Below are 20,276 nucleotides of genomic sequence, written 5' to 3' on the forward strand. Positions count from 1 at the left end.
AATACATAAGTACAACCTGCTTGAAACCTGTGTGTTTCCAGGGCTGGCCCCTGGGATTGGATAACCTGCCAGTGTGCTCTTCCCTTCGGAAGGCTCTCTCTCACTCTCTGCATCCCTTAATTGCCTCTAGTTCTCTGTAGGGCCAAGGCCTCATGTTCCTTCCTCCATCCACTTCAGCATGTCTGTTGTTGTTTTGCTTGCTCAGTTCACTTTTTGGCAGTCATGCTTGGTAAGGCTTCATGACCGCATTGGCTAGTTTTATGTCTACTTAATACACAAACTAGAGTTATCTGAGAGAAACTTCTAATTGAGAAAGTACCTCCAGAAGATCCAGCTGTGAGGTGTTTTCTTAATGAGTAATTGATGGGGGAGGGACCGACTCATTGTGGGTGGTTCCATGCCTGGGATGGTGGTCCCGGCTTCTACACGAAGGAATAAGCAGGCTACCAAGATGAGACTTAATAGCCTATGACCATATAGTGGGGGAGGAGGTGCCCCTCGGTCTTAGACCTAGGGGAGGGGAATAGGGTGAAAGCGGGAAGAAGGGAGGAACAGGAGGATACAAGTGATGGGATAACAATTGAGTTGTAATCTGAATAAATTAATAAAATAAAAATAAATAAATAAAGATTTCTCAAAAATAAAAAAAGAAAGAAGGGTGGGCAAGCTATGGGGAGCAAGCCAGTCAGCAGCTCCTCTCCATGGCCTCTGCGTCAGCTCCTGCCTCCTAGGTTCCTGCCCTGTTTGAGTTCCTGTCCTGGCTTCCTTCTGTAATAACCTACAAATGTGGAAGTATAAGCCCAATTAACCCTTTCCTTTCCAGCTTGTTTTCCGGTCATGGTGTTTCATCGCAGCAATAGAAATAAGACAATGGGTGTAGCTTCTCAAATTGCTGGGAAACTCAGTCTCATGGCAAACTCCATGTTCTTCTGGCTCTTATACTCTTTCCATCCCCTTTTCTACAATAATCCTTTAGCCTAGACACAGGAGTTGTATTGTAAGTGTATCTGTTGGGACTTGGCTATGCAGCTCCGCGTTTTGATTAGTTTTGGTTTTCTGTAATGTCTCTGGTGCAAAGAGAACTTCTCTTGATTAGGAGTCAGGACCACACTTATCTGTGGGTATAAGAACAAATATCTAGAATATAGTTATGGGTTGTGCTGGTTGAGTAACATGGGTCCTCCAAGACCCATGACTTCCCTGGCCCTGAGTAGTTGCTAGGTTTCCAGTGCCAAACACAATTCCCCTCTTGTTGAACGGTCATAAGTCCAATTAGAGAGGTATTGGTAACAGCAAAGGTATGCCTGCCGCCTACTGCATCCTTAGGATTGCCGGGTATCGGGCCATGGTGGTTGCTAGATCACTGCTTTTTACTCAAGGACCATAATCTACACTAGGGTGAGAAAGAGGATGGAGCCCACCCACAACGAAAAGGAGCTGCCCCTCCCCCCAGATGTTCGTGTTTAGATGTTTCCTAAAGCGTTCTTCACAGTCTCACAAAAATGCACAGCTCTCCCCAAATATTATAAGGAGCCAAAGAGTCTAGACGCCACACAATGTCACACTGTCCCTCTGTTGAGTGTTAGAATACTTAGCAGACACCAGGTAGCCAACGGAGTTACACTTCTCACCTTTCCTTTAGGAAAAAAATAAGTAAATAAATAAGACATCGGATTCTATCATGGTGTTCTTTACGCTTTCAGAAAACCATCCTGTCATATTTCTATGTGTTTTTTTTTCTTCTATTCAGAGCTTATATGAAAACTAATTTTTGTAGAACAGGGTCAAGACAGCATGCGACAGTGCCAGGTAAGCCCTTTAGCCCCATGTAAGAGTCATCCAGACAAATGGATCCGTTTACATTTTACCTACTCTCCTGGCCCACCGCTGTGTAATCCACGCTGCCCTGCTGAAGAACAGGTGCTGTTTAGCAGTGGTGGATCGTTTCACAGCAGAAGCAGCTGGATAGCCCAGCACAGCTGTTTCCTTATTATGACCTTGAGAGCTACCTGGTTCTGACTGCAGAGCACAGTGAAGGTCAGTAAAAATATAGAACCAGCCAACAACAACAACAACAACAACAAAAAAAAAAAAAAAAAAAAGAACTGAGAGCTAGGTAGGTTAGGTAGGTATGGGGCACATCTTAGTATTTGTCCCTAAAAACATGAGTTGGCATTTTAGTTCTCGGAGCTTCCAGTGGCTCTTTCAGGACACTTGAATACATCCTCCTCCAAAAGAGGGCTCAATGATCCCACGTGTTGAGGGAATGCCAAACCGGACGAAACTAAGCAGACTTCATAAAGGATATCATGATCTTGGCTGTTGGATTCTCATTGTAAATACACCAGGGGGAGAGGGGGCCATACCATATGAAAGATCCCCCAAAGCTCTTTGGTGAACTTAGTGGACCTGTTAGCACTTATTCCTCTGTCTGGAGTTCTCTAGATACTGTAGAAGGAGAGTCCGTTAGCCGTGGAGGGACACTGCTGTGTGATGGCCATCACAATAGGAATAAGTACCTCAGAAGCCAGATTTCTGAAGAAACACTGATGCTGTGGCTTGGGGTATTTAATTAAAGTTGGCTTCATTCCAGTGGGTTCCTTTGTCCCTTCAAGGAGCTGATGGAAGCAATGGGCTGTCCCCAGAAACACAGTCTTACCTGTGAGATCTTGCACCTGGCTTCAGATTCACAGTTCACTGAGACACCACCATGCCTGCCCCAGTTTGGACCACTCTCCCACATGACATTTGCCTCTCGCTAGTTATCACCAGAACTTGTCATTTCTCTTCAGTGCAGTTCATTTGAACTAAGGTAGTTCCTCTCCCACTGCCTCAAGCAGAAACTCAGCATCAACTGTCACGGATAAAAGCTGATAAAATTCAGCGCACCAAATACAAGACAGTGTTTTTAAACCCTTGTGTTTATCACGACTGCCTACCAAGGACAGGAGCTTTCGTTGTCCTTTCTAATGAGATTCGGTAAATATCAACAGCATTAAGCCTGCCCCAGACTGACTCTTTCTACCTAAAAGATGCAACTTTCTCAACATAAACAACCTAAGAGCCTCTGAAGTGTCTGAGAACCTCGTCGTTCAGGGTGTTATCCAAGGACCAGCAGCCCTATCTCCTCTTGGTTTTACAGACTTTGGGCCCCAAACTACAAGAAAGTCACAATTTCACCAAGTCCCTAAGTGTCTCAGTCCGCAGTCCAGTCAGAAAGGCTGCGATCTAGAGGCCGTGGGTTCAGGTTACTAAGCCCAAGCTTCCACATCTCCTTCTACTCATGATTCACACCAGCAAGGTGTGGTGGGTTCTGGCCTGTGACTCGGTATGGCACCAGCATGCCCTGCCAAGTCACTAATGTTTTCCATATTGTCCTACACAATTATCACAGGCGAGAAATGGATGAACCCATCCCCAAGACGTGTGACAGGGCAAAGAGACCCCCCCCCCAAAAAAAGGCAGAGACAAATAATCCACACCATTGAAACACTAAGAGTAGTTTTTGCACCAGTATGCATATATTGACCACTCTGTGCTTGGTTTAATTCTTATCTATTATTAGTGTGTGTGTGTGTGTGTGTGTGTGTGTGTGTGTGTACATGTACTACACCATACGTGTAGAAGCCAGAGAATGACTCCATGGGAGAACTTCTGTCTTTCCACCTTTATATGGTTTGGGGGGATCAAATTCAGGTCAACAGGCTTGCACAACAAGTACCTTTACCAACTAAGCAGTCTAGCTAGCACTCAGAGCCCAGCAAGTTTGATATTTTGATGCTAGGAGAATGTTCAATCATGCTCATTTTGAAATCTATTCCTGGCTTCTTTCTGAGCATCTTGTTATATTTAGTCTACCATTTGCCACTTGGAAATACACCATCAGGGTGTCATAATCTAGCTTGCCTGAAGGAGCCTACAGATAGTGACTCTGAACCTTCCTAATGCTGCGGCCCTTTTATATACTTCCGCATGTTGTGGGGACCGCCCCAAGCATAAAATTATTTTCATTACTACTTCATCACTGTAATTTTGCTACAGTTATGAATCATAATGTAAATATTTTTAAAGATGGAGGTTTGCCAACGGGGTTGTGACCCACAGGTTGAGAACCACTGCTATTGACTGCCAGGACCCCTGGACATTAGCTTAGCATTTCCTGAAAAGCCAGTGAAAGGATGCATCCATTTGTAGTCCCTTTGGCAGCTACCAGGTCCTGCAGGTGAGAAGGATGCTCCCACCTTAAGCACTGGCTCATATAGTGCAGCTTTAGCTTTTTGAGAAGTTATCTGCCTTAATTCATGAAGTATGGTGTCGGAGAAGGGAAAGCCGCAGGGCAGCGCTGGATAGGGAGTCTGTGTGCTGGAGGCTTGGTCTCCAGAAGGACCATGCCAAAAGAACTAGGCAACCATTTATGGGCTGGGCCTGGTGGATGGTAATTGGGTTATGGGGGCTTTGCCTTCAAAGGGATTAAAGATTGTCTGGAGGGGTGCATCTGCTCTGATGAGAGAGGACTGTTAAAAAGTAAAGTGAACCCCTACAGTTGGTGTGTTGCTTCCCACTCCACCTCTCAAACCTGCTTCTCCCATGAGGCCCTCTGCTATGCTGTGATAGAGCAACCAGATGCCAGCGGCATGCTTTTGTACCTCCCAAACCATGCGATGCAAAAAGGAAACCTCTGTTCTGATTAAAGTCCTTAGCCCCGGGTGTTCTCTTACAGCAGTGTAAAATGGAGAGAAACCTTCAGCATCCTACTGATGTTCGCAGTATGGACTCTCCATTAGAGAGCAGCAGCTGTACCTCTAATCTGTGGCTGGGGTACGGTGTTAGAAGGGTTTGAGACAAGTTTACTTGTCAGCTTGAGAGGGTCAAACAACAACCCCCTGCTAAGATCTGAGTTTACTACAGCAGACCTGGCTTTCAGGAAGACACACCACCACCGCCCCTGCTCCTCACAGGATTCCTTAGACCTGCTGGCAGTTATCTCTGCTAGGTCCCCACCTGCCTTGTTGTAGATGTTGGGTCTGATTTCAGAAAGATCAGGTTTGTCTTCAAGCAGACGGTGCATTCTCAGTGCAATGCTCATCGCCCGTGTTGAACGAGATAAAAGAGCAACCAATCCAATGCCTATTATGTGTGAGGAAAATATATACGCGCATGTTGGGATGTTATCAAAGCAAATGCAGAGGGGAAAACAGATGTTCTTTCTTTTAAAGTACACAAAATGATCATATTTAGGTAAGTGTCAAATCCCTGTTATTGTGAAATTGCCTATCGTTAAACGGCTTATTCCCAAGTATGCCCCAGAGCTGAGCAGCCAAATAATTACCCCTGAATTTTCAGGTACTGAACACCTGCTCCAGGTCTTCCTGCAGGCAATTAAAAAGGAAAATAGATGTCTGATGAAGTTTTTTTCCTGTGCTCTATTGTTTTAATTTCCCCTGTGATTCTGCTGTGGTGTCCTACCCAGCCTGTAGAACTGCTGTCACCTGGATTGTTTTTGATGATGTCCTTGTGAGACAATAGGAAAGGCCAGCTACAATTTTAAAGGTGTGGGGGAGGGATTGGTCCTGAAATGATGCTGATTCCTCAGAATAACAGAAGTAGACCTCATGGGAGCTGGGATGGTCCTGGAGGTACCATGGCAGACTGTAGCCTATCTAGAAAATTCTCATTAAAGCTATGAGGCAAAAAGTAAGTGCTCATTTAAGGAGCCTGGCATGCCCTAGGCTGGTTGAGTCAGCCTCCTCTTGACTTTCCCAGTATCACAATGATCTCCAAGACTCTTTCTTTGTATGTATAGCCACCTAAAACCAGGACCTTGATGGGTCAGAATTCGCTCCTGCCTAGTGTCACACCTCTGAGAGAAGTTTGCTGGATTGTACCATAACACCACCATCATCTGCATCTTGTCTGATGACCCCAATAGAGTACAAGCTCCATTTAAGTAAGAGTAGGCTCTTCTGTTGCACATGCCCAAACAGTGTCTGGAATCGCCAACATGCAATACTTTGGCACATAAATATTTGTTGAAGGGAGGAATATTTTGGTGTAAGGTCTTAAGTAAAAATGTGATCTTTTAGACACATCACTGCACCCCTGCACCATAAATAAATATAAGAACCATTTAGACAACTGACAGCCATGTTGGATCAGTAAGGTAAGAATTAGGAAAAAGTGACCAGACTTCTCGGAGGGAAATAAACCATTAGAGTTAGGTTTAGGGTCTCTTCCAATGTAATTCACTGAGCCTGAAACAAAGACCTTGAATCATGAAGGTGGTGTGGGCCCCTTAATACCGCTAATTGGAATACCATGTAAGTTTCATCTGAAATGTCAGACTCAGCCACTCATTTTTATCAAATAGTCCATCTAGACCAATAAGGAACAGGACACCAGGCATGGGGATGGTATAATCCAGCTAATGCTGATGCATTATTCATATCTATTTGATTAATGGTCTCCTTTGAAAGCCTATCTCCATCATCACAACAGCTATGTATTGATAACCTCTATGCCTTCAGCTATGAACTCAATGATGCTAGGCTGCCTCAGAAGCAGAAATAAATGTTGAGAGCTGACCAATTGCCCAGTAACTCTGAGGAATTTTCACATTCACCAAGTCTCATTTAAGAAGGGTAACGTGGCTGAAAAGTTTGTTCAAGAAGAGTTGGCACCTGTTTGGTGGTGGCCAAGCCAAGCTTATTCTTTCATTAGATCTTTCTTCTGCTTTAAAATTTCAAGCTCATTCAATTTTATTGAGAGCATGCCATTCATCCATTGTAAGACTGGATGCTGCTGACACTGTATAATTCATTATTTAGCTATGAATGCCTTCCTGTCATCATCAAGCCAAGGTAAAACATGAGTCAGTGCCTATCCAGAGACAGTGGGAAACTAACACTTCCTTTTCTCAAGCTCATCAAAAAACCTGCTAAGGTCATTCTGACTTAGCCACAGCCTCTTCTCCTAGATAGAGATACATTCTAAAGACACAATGATTAAGGCCAAACTGTCTCCTGTGCCAGCTAGAAGGTAATTTTATCATGGGCTCTTGTCAAGTGCTTTTAAGAATGTCCAGATAACATGAGAAACTTAAGCCCAATGCTAAGTGTATTCCTAAACCCCAGCTGCCTTTGTTTATTGCTCACCATGTGTGTTGCTAAATTGGCTCATGCACTACCACTAATCCTTTTAGAACAAGATGTAAAATTGCTCCCACCGTACCACTCTTTAACAAGAATGATGCTGCCATTCTTGTGCTTAAAGATCAATCAGCTTGTAAAGTTTTGTTTCGTAGGCAACTGAAGTGGGTACAAAAGTGACAACGTTGACATCAAGACAAGTGTTTCTGGTTAGAGAAGGTGCCTCCCCTGCTGTCCCCTTACACATGATCTTTGTCTCATGCTGAAGCCAAGTGGACCACACATCCATGGCAAGGATGGAGTCTGGCCTTTATCGCCTTTCAGTGAAGATGGGCCCTCCCATCAAAGTCTCTCCTGGGAGAATGGGCAGCAGGGCTCAAAGGCTGAGTGCAGTATCGATCTCCATCTCAGTCTGCTGTTATGAGGAACCATGTGTTCTAAAACTACCTCTAACAGGAGCAACTGTAGTCAAAGGACCTTGTTCTCTACCATGAGACTTATGGAACAGCAGCTATTGCAGTACCTACTTCAGGCTGTCACTCTTCCAGATCGACTAGCTGGTCAGCAAACTTCCAAGTCCTCCTAGCTCTGCCACCCCTGGGCTTTCATGTGGGTGCTGTGGGTCTGAACTCAGGGCCTCACTCTTACATAGCAAGTACTTTGGCCACTAAGTCATCTCTTTAGTGCTGTCAAGTTATTTTCTATTCCAGCCTGAAATTACACACACACACACACACACACACACACACACACACACACACACACACACGGTTATAAAAAGTTTAGAATACCAAGTTATATGACCAAGAAAAGGCAAACTCACAACAGCAGTAGTATGAACTAAAGTCTTTTCTCTTAATACTTCTCTGATTTTGTCAATTAAAACATTGGTCCAAAAGTAGAGAGGTGCTTTTCAAAATAGATTTTTATCAAACTCATATGCTAACGACTTGATATTGGAGATTGACATGTTTGATACCAGGATAGATAAATCGAATCCTTTTCTGTGCAGTGAAGGACCAACTGTCCCCTTTCTTGTGAGTTTTTTTTTCCGTACACAGAGACCCCTAATACACTGCACAGTTCTTTTCTATGATATAAATTACAAACATCTTCTTGGTCTCATATGCCACTCAGAACATGTGTCACAAAGTCATGCCTGGATGTGATAAAAGATCCCCAGAGCAAGCCTGGCTGCCTCACTGCCAGTCTGTGACTGACTGACGCAGCAGTATTTAACTTAACCTGTAGACAGCTGGCCTGCACCACCTTCAGTTAAACAGGCATGCCTTTGCTTATCAAGACAATGTCATAGAACTTTCTACACAGTTCCCTCAACTTCATTGTGACCATGAAGCAGACTTTAAGGAGTGTCAGAATGCAGCACAGTGGGGCTGCAGTACTTCACTAGTTTCTTAAGAAGCTGTCATCTTGGAAGTCACACACAGGAAGACCTAACTCACTCCCTCACATTGAATCCTATTGGAAATAGAATCACAACATCAGCTGTCTTTCCCTTTTGTGTTCCTCCGATCTTTCCTATGATCTTGCTTTCTGTCCAAGCTGCTCCAGGACCAAATGGGTCCTGCAAGGAAGAGCCCCAGGGTCAGAGGCAGTGTTTGATCTGCACCTGTCCATGGAGACCTGAGACACTAAAATGAAATCTCACTATAACCCTTCAAACACCCAAGAAACGATCCCTTTGGCACAGTCTCAGTCAGAGTACAATCCAATGAGGATGCCTGAGGGGTATTTGAAACAGTGATGTGGTGTGCCTTTTGTATTTGTGGGGTGAAAGCTAGTTATTTCAAAGGGTCTGGAGATTACCCTCATGAGTAAATACACCCCTTAAAACCAGCACAACGAGCATACTCACAGAGGACGAAGGAAATTTCCATCTAATGCAACTAAAGCATTAGAAATTAACAGTTTCATTTAATGAGAATTTACCATATTGTTAGAGCTATCATTAGGAAGCCATTGAATTAATTAACATATCAGTGATCTCAGAAAATAAACCAACAGCATCTTATTAAGGAGGGGTGCTCTGCACAAACAGCTTGTTGAAACCACTGGTTACTTGTGACCCAAGCATATTTATTAAACTGCCACTCACTATGGGTCAGGACCAGGGCTGGGAGCACTGTGTGCCTCATCTCCTGGCCCCACATGTGCTAGTGAGCAAGTAATGGCTTAAGCAAGCCAATAAGCCCATGATGAAGCTTCTAGATAAAGGTAGAGGGGGCATTTGCATATATGCCTGCTTTCATAAACATGCAACAGATTGGCCAGTGAAAAGTCCATCAGATCAGGGCAGGGCCCACCCAAACCAAAAGCCAAGCTCCTCACATCAGCCTATGGGATGCCACCTGTTCTGTCCCAATCCTACGTCCACATTTACCTTGCTTCTTTATTCCCCATTTACAAGGCTTTGACACACTGGCCAGGGTGGCCCCTGTTCTGCTTTGAAGGTATCGGTGCTGCTGGGTACCTTGTCTTTCATGAGGGAAGGCTTTCTCCACAAAAGGATGCTGTGCCTTTCCCACACCCTCTAGAGATGTCAGCTGGAAGTGGCTCTGGTAGGTGCCTGATGACCTCAATCAGAGCCCTCCCTGGCTACCTAGCAAACACTTTTTTTAAAAAATCAGACCAAAGAGCTGGCCGGACAGTTTGTTAGCAGGTGACCCCTCAAACTGATCCACAGCTTGCTTGCAGCTGCACAAACCCTACATGAGTCACTAGCAGGGTGAGTAGGCTTGTAAACACATGCAGAGAGCTAGGCGGATCCTCCAGGAACTCCCCAAGATTTTCAAAGTTCTGACTTCATTCTGAAATGCAGACTAATTGGCACAAGCAATAATACTGCCTGTCATCCTGCGTCCCAACGTTGGGCTCAGTTTGCTTTTTTTTTTTTTATCTTATTTAATTTGCAGTAACAGTGGCTGAAACTAATTTTCGACTGTAAATATCACAGCTGTTGGAGAAGGCATTAATTGCACGTTATCGTGTTACTCTCCTTTCCTAGATCAATTTATGCGTAATCTGTTTGCAAGTTCTACGCCTGTGCATATTAAGGGGCACAGCGTGAGATAATCTAACCCAACATGCTAGAAACATTTGTACCAAAGTGGCTGGAACGTTCAGAGGGTGGAAATATTATTGTTTGTGGCAGACATTGAAAGAATGCTTTTTAAAAGCCCCTACCCCTGAGGTCTTGACGCTGACTGAAATATGGGTAATTTTTCTTAGGGAGGATCAATAAAATAACTATTTTCAAAATGACTTTATATTGACTGAGAGGTCAGAAATGCCCAGGGCATTGATCCTGTGTCCATAATCACTTTTTGTTCGGTAAGTTAACTGGCTCTACACAGTTGAATGCAGAGAAATCCAGTTCATCATTTAAACCAAATATTTTCAAAGCATTTGACATGCTCCCAGCTCTCCTTGAGTGCTGGAGTCTCACAGAGAAGGTTTTTCTTTGTCTAGGAAGTGGGCCTCTACAGGATGAACAGCCAGGACAAGCTGGGCCTTACTGTGTGCTACCGGACGGATGACGAAGACGACATTGGCATTTATATAAGCGAGGTACGGAGGCTAAGGCTTGAAGATTAACCTCTCAAAGCCAAAAGGGGTCGGGTTTTGTTTTTCTTTGTATTGGCTCACAAACCTAGACCCAGCTCCTCCAGAATATCTTTGGAAAGATACAGAGTGCGTGCCCCTTCATCACACACTCCATGGAGTCACGTCTTTGCACAGGGGTTAAGTTCTAATGTTGGTACATAAGGCAAAATTACCCTTGAGAAGCCGCAAACCAACCATAAAATGGAATCGTTTACATGGTCTGCGTGCTCACCCCCCGAGGGAAGAGCAGCCTCACATTTCCCACCTCAAGTGCCATGCTAGACAGAATGGCTCACATCGTTTAAAGTCTTTCTCCCTCCTCCCTTCCATAGCATACACAGTTGAGTTCATGTACATCTAGAATAGCTTATGTAGACTTATCAAAGTACACCGATGAAAGATGTACTGATCTTTCTGGAAGAGATGGAGTAGAGAAATTGATTTCCATATGAATACTTTCCTATGGATGTGTCCTCTTTCCTTGTAATTGCACAATCCCAATTTCCTAAAGAAATCAAATCTGTCTCCATGGGCCGAGCCAAAAGCCATATCTGCTCTAGACTTCACAGTCAACTCATTGGTTAAGCTCCACCTACCAAGCTTTGCATGGCAGCGTGTTTTAGGACACCCCTGCCATCCTCAGTCCCATTGCCTCACTTTTAAAGCTATCTTCCAAATTTTATTTTTTTTATTTAATTAATTTATTCATATTACATCTCAGTTGTTAGCCCATCCCTTGTATCCTCCCATTCCTCCCTCCCTCCCGCTTCCCCCCTACTCCCCTCCCCTATGTCTGTGACTGGGGAGGACCTCCTCCCCCTGTATATGCTCATAGGGTATCGAATCTCTTCTTGGTGACCTATTATCCTTTCTCTGAGTGCCACCAGGCGTCCCCATCCAAGGGACATGGTCAAATATGGGGCACCAGAGTTTGTGTGAAAGTCAGATCTCCTTCTCCACTTAACAGTGGAGAATGTCCTGTCCATCGGCTAGTCTGGGTAGGGGTTCGAAGTTTACTGCCTATATTTTCCTTGGTCCTCCTCAAACTATGGCACCAGCCAACGAAAATATCTTCCAAATTTTAATAATGAGATTCAGTACAAAACCATCAAGGTGGGACGCCCTTGTACCTACTCCATGCCACTGACTTGCTTCTAATCACTCTGTGTCCAATGACAGCTGCTTTTGCCTCTTCACCAGCTCAGGGCTGCAGCTCTGAGTCCAGCCAGTCCTCTGGCACAGGGCTGCAGGCAGGGTCCTGAGAGGCCCTGGGAAGGGCTTAGAACAGAGAGTCCATCTCTCCCTGTGCACAACGCGCTAAGTCCTGTTTGTAAATCTGTGCAACATGGAGAGGCAGGGGGATGGTGTGTCAAAGTTGACCTTTGGAGAGCTCCTGTGTTCATGGTGACGTGGCTGCTGTGTGTTTCAGATTGACCCTAACAGCATTGCAGCCAAGGATGGACGCATCCGTGAAGGAGACCGCATCATCCAGGTAAGCTCACCTACCACTGATGCATATCTTCAGCAAATACATTCGCTCCTGGAGTAGCTCTCGGGTTGGGAAATGCAGAAGAGGTTTAAGAACAGGAACCAGGAATCCAGCTGCATAGTAAGGCCAGCCCTGTTTGTTTGATTAGCGAATGAGACTAATTAGCTAACCACCTGCAAAGGGGGAAGTGAGGACAGACCAAATTGTCCCATACTTAGGATCAAATACTTCTGAGGAGTCTGAAATTTCAGAATTCCATATTTACCTGTCCTGTGGATGCTGTTCTAAGTATGGCTTCTTTACCTTGAATCCTGATGTTCCATGTAGGCAAAATTAGACTGCTTCCTTTTTTTTTTTCCTTCTTCCAGCTATAATCTTTTGGGGGGGACTGGGATGGTCACATATCGCAGGTTGGTATCAGCTCACAAGATGATCCTCGTGTCTCCAGCTCTTGCACACCTGGCTTGACATGATGCTGAAGGCGGAAGCCAAGTCTTCCCTCATGCTAAGCAAGCCCTGTACCATCTGATACATACCAGCCCCATGGCTTTTTGTGGAACCACAGAGCCTTGGCTTTATTCGGTCCCACAGGCTTTGCTTTCTACCTTCGCATTTATCTCTATGTTTCTAATCTGCTAGATTATTTTCCTAATTTCATATGCCACTGTGTATAATTCCAGTTTCCTACCTGACTCAATGTTGTGTTTCTCCAGCTAGGAAAAAGACCCAGACCATCACACCTGAGGGACATAATCCTCAGCGTAATTACCTTTTGTTGCTACGGTTTTCTCTGAACCGTTACTACTGAAAACAGGAAGGGGAAGTAGTACTGCCTAGGTGACAGACGTACCCTTCCCTGTCTTCACTGTGTAATCAGATTGGATAATGACAACCAGGAGTGTCTCCCGCTTTGCCACCTCTTGGCTCTTTGACATAAAGTGGCAAAGTCGGGTGAAGGGCTCAGCTTCCACGTCCTCAGCACTGCCATGGTGTCCCTGGAGAGATATCAGCCCAGGAACTAAAATTTGCAGAACTCAAAGTTGCTGAGACATGCAGGTAGAGTCAGTGTGAAGGTGAGAGAGCTGCTCCCGCTTGACTCTCCATCCAGCCCGTTAAGGTAGGAACACACAGTCCACACATCTGCATTCGGTCCCTTCTCTGCTCTCCACTCCCCTGTTATAAAGAGGAAATGTCTGTTTGTGTTTCCTGTTTATTCTCCTGCCCAAATACAATGTCAGATTCCGGAGCTCAGATGTGGCCCCAAGCAGCAGGGTTTTTTGGATCATCTCCTGGAGTCCTGCACATCATAACTGCCTCCAGCTATGAAAGGCCTTTCTTTCCAGAAATCAGCTCTTTAAAAGCTAAATGGGAGTTCCATGTTTCTGAGTGTGAGTGGTGTCAGCCATGGTTCTGAAGCAAGACAAGACGCTTCTGCTCCATGCAACCATGTCCCTTCCTACCTACACCCACCTCTGCTTATGCTTTTAGATTAATGGCATAGAGGTACAGAACCGTGAAGAGGCTGTGGCACTTCTAACCAGTGAAGAAAACAAGAACTTTTCGTTGCTGATTGCAAGGCCTGAACTCCAGGTAAGTCCATGTCCAGCGAATTCAAGAAGTTGGAGTTTTATGATCAAACACACATCCCGAACCTTGCAGAGCAATGTCAGAGTATTGCATCTGAGGGCTAAAGGTGCTTGCCACCACTCCGGGGAGTAGTTGAACTTGCTGTGATTTGGGATCCATTCAAAGGTGTAATCACCCTGCGATGCCCCACGACAGGTTGACTAATGAAAGAATGCCCCTTCCAGCCCATTATAAGTCCCACTTAACTAGTACATTACAGGGAAATCAAAATGAAAGGAGTTGAGTCTTTCAAATAGTAACAAACTGCATTAGCCACTGAGTCTGGATATGAAGTAGCAAAGTGTGCCGGGGTTGGGGGAGGGGGATATTAGAAGTACCCCCTCCCCCTAATGTGGTGTAAAAGATGGGAGTTCTCAGTCTCTTCAGTCTGAGGATGAGGTCGTTTTTCAGCCTATAGCATAACTACATCTTGATGACTCCTGAAGAGAGCCCTACAGTTCCTCTTCCTGAAGTAATGTCCTTTCCTGAAACAAAGCTCTTCTATGGTGTATCAAGTCAGTTATCTCCTTGCTCTGACAAAATGCCTGTCCAAAGCCACTTGAGGGAGGAAGGGCTCACTCTGAGTAGGTTTGACGGTACAGACCGGCATGGCAGGGACGGCCAAGCAGGGTATAAAGCGGCTGTCTGCACCGTGTTCAGTCACGGAGCAGAGAGATGAATCTAGTGTGTAGTTTGATTTCTCCGGTCTCATGGCCACTGCCCAAATTCACAGGAGCCCCTCCTTCTCTGACTAAACCCTTCTGGAAACACCCCTGTAAGTGCATCTTTGTGGTGACTATGTTCAGGTGGATAATAAAGACTCTCACATGTGTGCTTTGGTCACCCTGCTAGCTGGACGAGGGCTGGATGGATGATGACCGGAACGACTTTCTGGATGACTTACACATGGACATGCTTGAGGAGCAGCACCACCAGGCCATGCAGTTCACAGCCAGTGTGCTCCAACAGGTAACCTCTGGGGCAAGCCCATGCTACCCCAGCTGAGGAGAGCTTTCACCTTCCAAGATGCCAACAGCCGTCCAAGAGCTGTTCTGTTTTGAGCATGAAGGGGACGCAAGCCGATAGGTTCCCTCACCAAGCTTGTCCCTGGAAATGACTCCACAGTTACACAGCAAATCCCAAACTCACAGCAGTCAGTCTCCCAAGTGCTGGGATGACAAGTACATACCACCTCCCTAAGTTATAAAGCTTTGATGTTTTTGATGAGTTCGGGGGGAGGAGGGCTCCCCTTTTCTGAGGAATAGGGGAGGGGAGACGGAGGAGGGAGGGGGGCTATGCCCTGGACATAAAGTGAATAAATAAATAAGTTCTTTTACAATGCAGAGACATTGATACCACTCTGCCAATGTTCACTAGGAAAAAACACACGTGCTGGTGTTTACTGAGATCAGAGAAAATTAAGTCAGGCCTCTGAAAGTAAAGAAATTCTATGATTGACCTGAGCTGCTCCCAGCTGTGCAGCTCCTGCCTATGCCACTGTCAGAGTCCTAATTACCCACTGCTGTGTCTCTTAGGAGTGTACCAGTCCGTTCCTTTACTAGTTAGCAATGGATAACTGAGATTATCTCCCCCATTTTATGATCTGACAGTGGGGGAGGAGGGCCATCCCTGTCAGAAGTCTAAGGGAGGGGAATAGGGTGAACGGGGAGAGAGGGTGGGAAGGGGAAGATAGGAGTGGGGGAATAACAATCAGGATGTAATGTGAATAAATTATAATAAATTTTTTAAAAATGAGAACGAAAGGAAGGAAGGAAGTCAGGGAAAGGTACCTGCCCAGATGCACAGAGGTAGGGCTGGTCACTTCCTGAGCCCTAGGTCACTCAAATGCTGCAGATCAGCCTTAACTGGGAGTTCGTTCCAAAACTCCTGTCCTACACAAAAAGTTCACACTGGGTCCCTCTCCCATCCCAACCCCTGTCCCAGACTTCTGTCATGAACCGGTTGTTCTTGTCGTCTTCTCTGATTTAGAAGAAGCATGAGGAAGATGGTGGGACCACAGACACAGCTACCATCTTATCCAACCAGCACGAGAAGGACAGCGGTGTGGGGCGGACGGATGAGAGCACCCGAAACGATGAGAGCTCCGAGCAGGAGAACAACGGTGAAGATGCCACGGCGTCCTCCAACCCGCTGGCGGGCCAGAGGAAGCTGACCTGTAGCCAGGACACCCTGGGCAGTGGCGACTTGCCTTTCAGCAATGAGTCCTTCATCTCTGCAGACTGTACCGATGTGGACTACCTGGGCATCCCAGTGGATGAGTGTGAGCGTTTTCGCGAGTTGCTGGAGCTCAAGTGCCAGGTGCAGAGCACTAGCCCCTACAGCCTGTACTACCCCAGCAGCCCACTGGATGCTGCTGGCAAGAGCGACCCCGAGAGCGTGGACAAGGAGCTGGAGCTACTCAATGAGGAGTTGCGCAGCATCGAGCTGGAGTGCCTGAGCATCGTGCGCGCACACAAGATGCAGCAGCTCAAGGAGCAGTACCGCGAGTCCTGGATGCTGCACCACAGCGGCTTCCGCAACTACAATACCAGTGTGGATGTGCGCCGCCACGAGCTCTCGGACATCACCGAGCTGCCCGAGAAGTCAGACAAGGATAGCTCAAGCGCCTACAATACTGGGGAGAGCTGCCGAAGTACCCCACTCACCCTGGAGATCTCCCCGGACAACTCCCTGAGAAGAGTGGCCGAGGGCAGTAGTGAAGGGGCCACAGCCAACATCGAAGCTTACCGGCCGTCCACTAAGAATCTGCTCGCCATCACTGAGGATCCCGAAATAAGCACCCCAAACTACAGCCCTAGCGCCAAAGAGCTGGATCCCAGCCAGGGCTTGGAGAGCAAAGAGCGCCGAGTTAGCGATGGCAGCAGGAGCCCCACTGCCAGCCCGAAGCTGGGCAGTGCCTATCTGCCCTCATACCACCACTCCCCGTACAAGCACGCTCACATCCCAGCACACGCTCAACACTACCAGAGCTACATGCACCTGATCCAGCAGAAGTCGGCGGTGGAGTATGCGCAGAGCCAGATGAGCCTGGTGAGCATGTGCAAGGACTTGAACTCTTCTAACTCGGCTGAACCCAGGATGGAGTGGAAAGTGAAGATCCGCAGTGATGGGACACGCTACATCACCAAGAGGCCTGTGCGTGACAGACTGCTGCGGGAGCGTGCGCTGAAGATCCGAGAGGAGCGCAGCGGCCTGACCACGGATGATGACGCCATGAGCGAGATGAAGATGGGGCGCTACTGGAGCAAGGAGGAGCGCAAACAGCATCTGGTGAAGGCCAAGGAACAGAGGCGGAGGCGTGAGTTCATGATGCAGAGCAGGCTGGATTGTCTGAAGGAGCAGCAGGCATCCGACGACCGGAAGGAGATGAACATCCTGGAACTGAGTCACAAAAAGATGATGAAGAAGAGGAACAAAAAGATCTTTGACAATTGGATGACCATCCAAGAACTCTTAACCCATGGCACAAAATCGCCAGACGGCACTAGGGTATACAATTCCTTCCTGTCCGTGACTACTGTATAACTCTCACTTGTGTACATACGAGAGAGCACTACCGTTGGGGTAGACATCCCTGCCTCGTTCAATGCGGCAAGTTTTTGTATATATAAGCCCGGTCATCTTGTTGATAGTCTAAATTTTCCACTCCTACAACTTTGGGTGTCCTGGCTCTGTTTTCAGTGGAGGGAAAAGACACCCTTACTCTCTTAGAAGGCAATATTAACAAGCAGCTTTTTTTTCGAATAGCGATGGTAATTTTTTACTTGTTAACCTTTTTCATAAAGTGTTTAAATTTCCAAAAGATCTTTTATTAAGCATACTTTCACAGAATAATTTGTTTAAACTATATTCATATAAAAGAAGGTTAAACACGCTTTTTTTCTGCCTAAAACACAAAATGCAACTACCAGTATGTATTTTTAATGGGACCCTATTTTGTAATGTCACTTTGATGAATGTGTCTCATACACGTCACCAGTCATTCATACATCTTACATCAGTTGGGGTTTCAATGCAAAGCCACCAAAGTCACACACACACACACACACACACACACACACACACACACACACACACACCAAACTGGCATCATTTCTCGTCAGGATGTTCCTTTTTAACATTTTTCTGGTTAAGGTTCCCAAGAAGAGTGTCAAGGTTTTTAACAGAAAGCAAAATTTCCTGCAGCTTTACAGACGCTTAAAGCATGTTTGCAAATATTGCCGCCTGTTGGAAGAGTTTGCATGTACAGGAAAGTTGTGGCTGGAGACGGGTTTGTGGAGTTTTAAGTGCTCATCCCTGTAGACCTGTAGACCTTTGCTTTGTAGATTGGAAGGGACAAACTTAACCAAGCAAGTTCACAGAATCATGAATAGTTACAAACATCAAGTAAAATGAAGTTAAAATAAATTATTATTTTCTATTTGATATGTTTTGGCACGGGTGCTTATTTTGCAGTGTTGATCCCCACCCCCACCCCCCACCCCTTCTTGATTGCATCAACTGCTGTGTCTTTAAGACTTTTGGACCATATGATGTCTTCACTCAACCTAAAGCCCAGTTACAAATGAAAAAGCAAGGTCTGGTGATGAAGAATAGGGAATCAAAGCTACCATATACTCCTGGGCTTTGCAGGCCTGCCTCCCAGGAAGCTTCTGTGTAGCCCAGTATCCTTCAGACAGGAAAGGTTGGGAGCAGGCTTCTCTACCAGCATCGTGTTTACAAGGAGACTGCTGTGGTTCACTCAACCACACTACTCTGCCCATCCTAGCAAACATCTTGTCCAGCTTTCTATCTCTGAGATATGTCTGTCCATTAGGCAATAGTTTCACAGCATAGGTCACTGAAGTAGCTGGGCTTGGAAACAAATCTCTTCCAGGCTACTGCAACTGTTAAGATCCTGAGGTTTTTGTTTGTTTGTTTGTTTGTTTGTTTTGTTTTGTTTTTTAATCCTGAGTAAAGGACTACTGGTGTTGCCACCAGTGTTCCCTAATTATGGTGTTTACACCAATTTCAGCTATAATGCCCACTGAAAAATGAAAATAAAGATAAGATTAGGAAGGGCATCATTTTCATTTGCCGTCACGCCAGCCATCTGGTTTTACTCCCTGATTTAATTGCAGTTTTGATTGAAATGGCAAGGTGTTCTAAGCATCTCAGACAGCGATTTCTTCCCACAGATCCCGTTCCAGCCCAAATCCCTCCTTTGGGGCTGGAATCTTAAGACTAATTACTAGTTACACTTGTAATAAAATAATTTAATGAAAATAAAACACTGAGATAATGATTCATCACTAGGAAAATGTCTTTTCACTACCTCTTCCAGAGCCAGGCATTGCTAAGAAAATTGTATCTGGTGCATAATTCTAATCGGCTCTGCAAGGCGAGTCAAGTTTCACAAAGTGCCCTGTTAGGATATGAAGTCCCAGTTGCCCCCAAGTCCAGTTTTCAACATAGTGCCATCCACAGCTCCCAAGCAGCTTTCTAGCCCCCAGTGCTCTGACCTCCTGTCTTCTAGTAAATACGTCACAGAACACACACACACACACACACACACACACACACACACACACACACACCTGTCAGATAAATTGCAAATCGCTATAAAGTACAGAAAAGTGTACAAGTGTCTATTATCTAGAAAATAGCTTTTCTCCCGTTTCTCTCATTAAAAGCAAGAGATGACTGTAGGGCACATAAACAAAGAAACTTCTTAGCATGGAACCCACATAGGTACAAGATGTCAAAGACAAATAGGGCCACTTCTCATCCGGGCTCCTGGGCTACCTCTCAATGTAGAGGTCGGCCTGCACACCCAGGGAAAACACCTTAAAGTTTGCCCTTCTGGGTTTCCAACTACACATCGTGGCCAGGTGTAACCTGCAGCGCAGGCTGGGGCTTTTTCTAAGGTAACAACTCAGCTGAAATATGAGAAGTGTGATAGTGTCGATCAGAAGGGAACTGGAAGCCAGACACACAAGGTAGCCCATTCACAGCCAAGCCTGAATTCCTAACTCAGCCCCTGGTCCCATGTCTCTTAGCAGCTCATACTCGGGGGGGGGGGGGGGGGGACGGGACAGGTGGTATACATGTGAACAGTCAACTCGCATACATTTCATCCTGTGCTCTCAACCAAGAACCGCCAGCATTTCACTAATTGATGCCCCAGAGTGAGTCTAAGCCAGAAAACATGAAATCTACTATTTCTTATGTGAGCCTGTGCTCCCAAAGGGCTTGTGGTACACACTTTCCCGAGCTGGTAGGCAAATCCAAGGATGTCTCGGCGCAAGAGTGAGAACGCTTTACGCTTTCCATCAAGGACCCCTAGAGTCCGTGTAAACAGCATGCCCTGTTGCCAACATGTCTTTCTACCA

The 20,276-nt window shown here is 45.9% G+C and overlaps 1 protein-coding gene across 3 annotated transcripts in view; it reads left to right on the forward strand.

The window, feature by feature from the left end:
- The window catches only part of PDZRN3 (PDZ domain containing ring finger 3), a 230,818-nt gene extending 212,488 nt beyond the window's left edge, over window positions 1-18,330 (forward strand). For all 3 annotated transcript variants that reach the window (XM_084765724.1, XM_084765726.1, XM_084765725.1), the window contains 5 exons: window positions 10,635-10,733; window positions 12,199-12,261; window positions 13,747-13,848; window positions 14,737-14,853; window positions 15,874-18,330. In XM_084765724.1, the coding sequence (XP_084621850.1) occupies window positions 10,635-10,733; window positions 12,199-12,261; window positions 13,747-13,848; window positions 14,737-14,853; window positions 15,874-17,430 (1,938 nt within the window). In that variant the 3' untranslated portion in view covers window positions 17,431-18,330. The remainder of the gene's footprint in view (window positions 1-10,634; window positions 10,734-12,198; window positions 12,262-13,746; window positions 13,849-14,736; window positions 14,854-15,873) is intronic.
- Window positions 18,331-20,276: the final 1,946 nt, after the last annotated feature.

Source organism: Acomys minous (assembly GCF_964271855.1).
Source record: "Acomys minous genome assembly, chromosome: 17".
NCBI classification, from domain to species: domain Eukaryota; kingdom Metazoa; phylum Chordata; class Mammalia; order Rodentia; family Muridae; genus Acomys; species Acomys minous.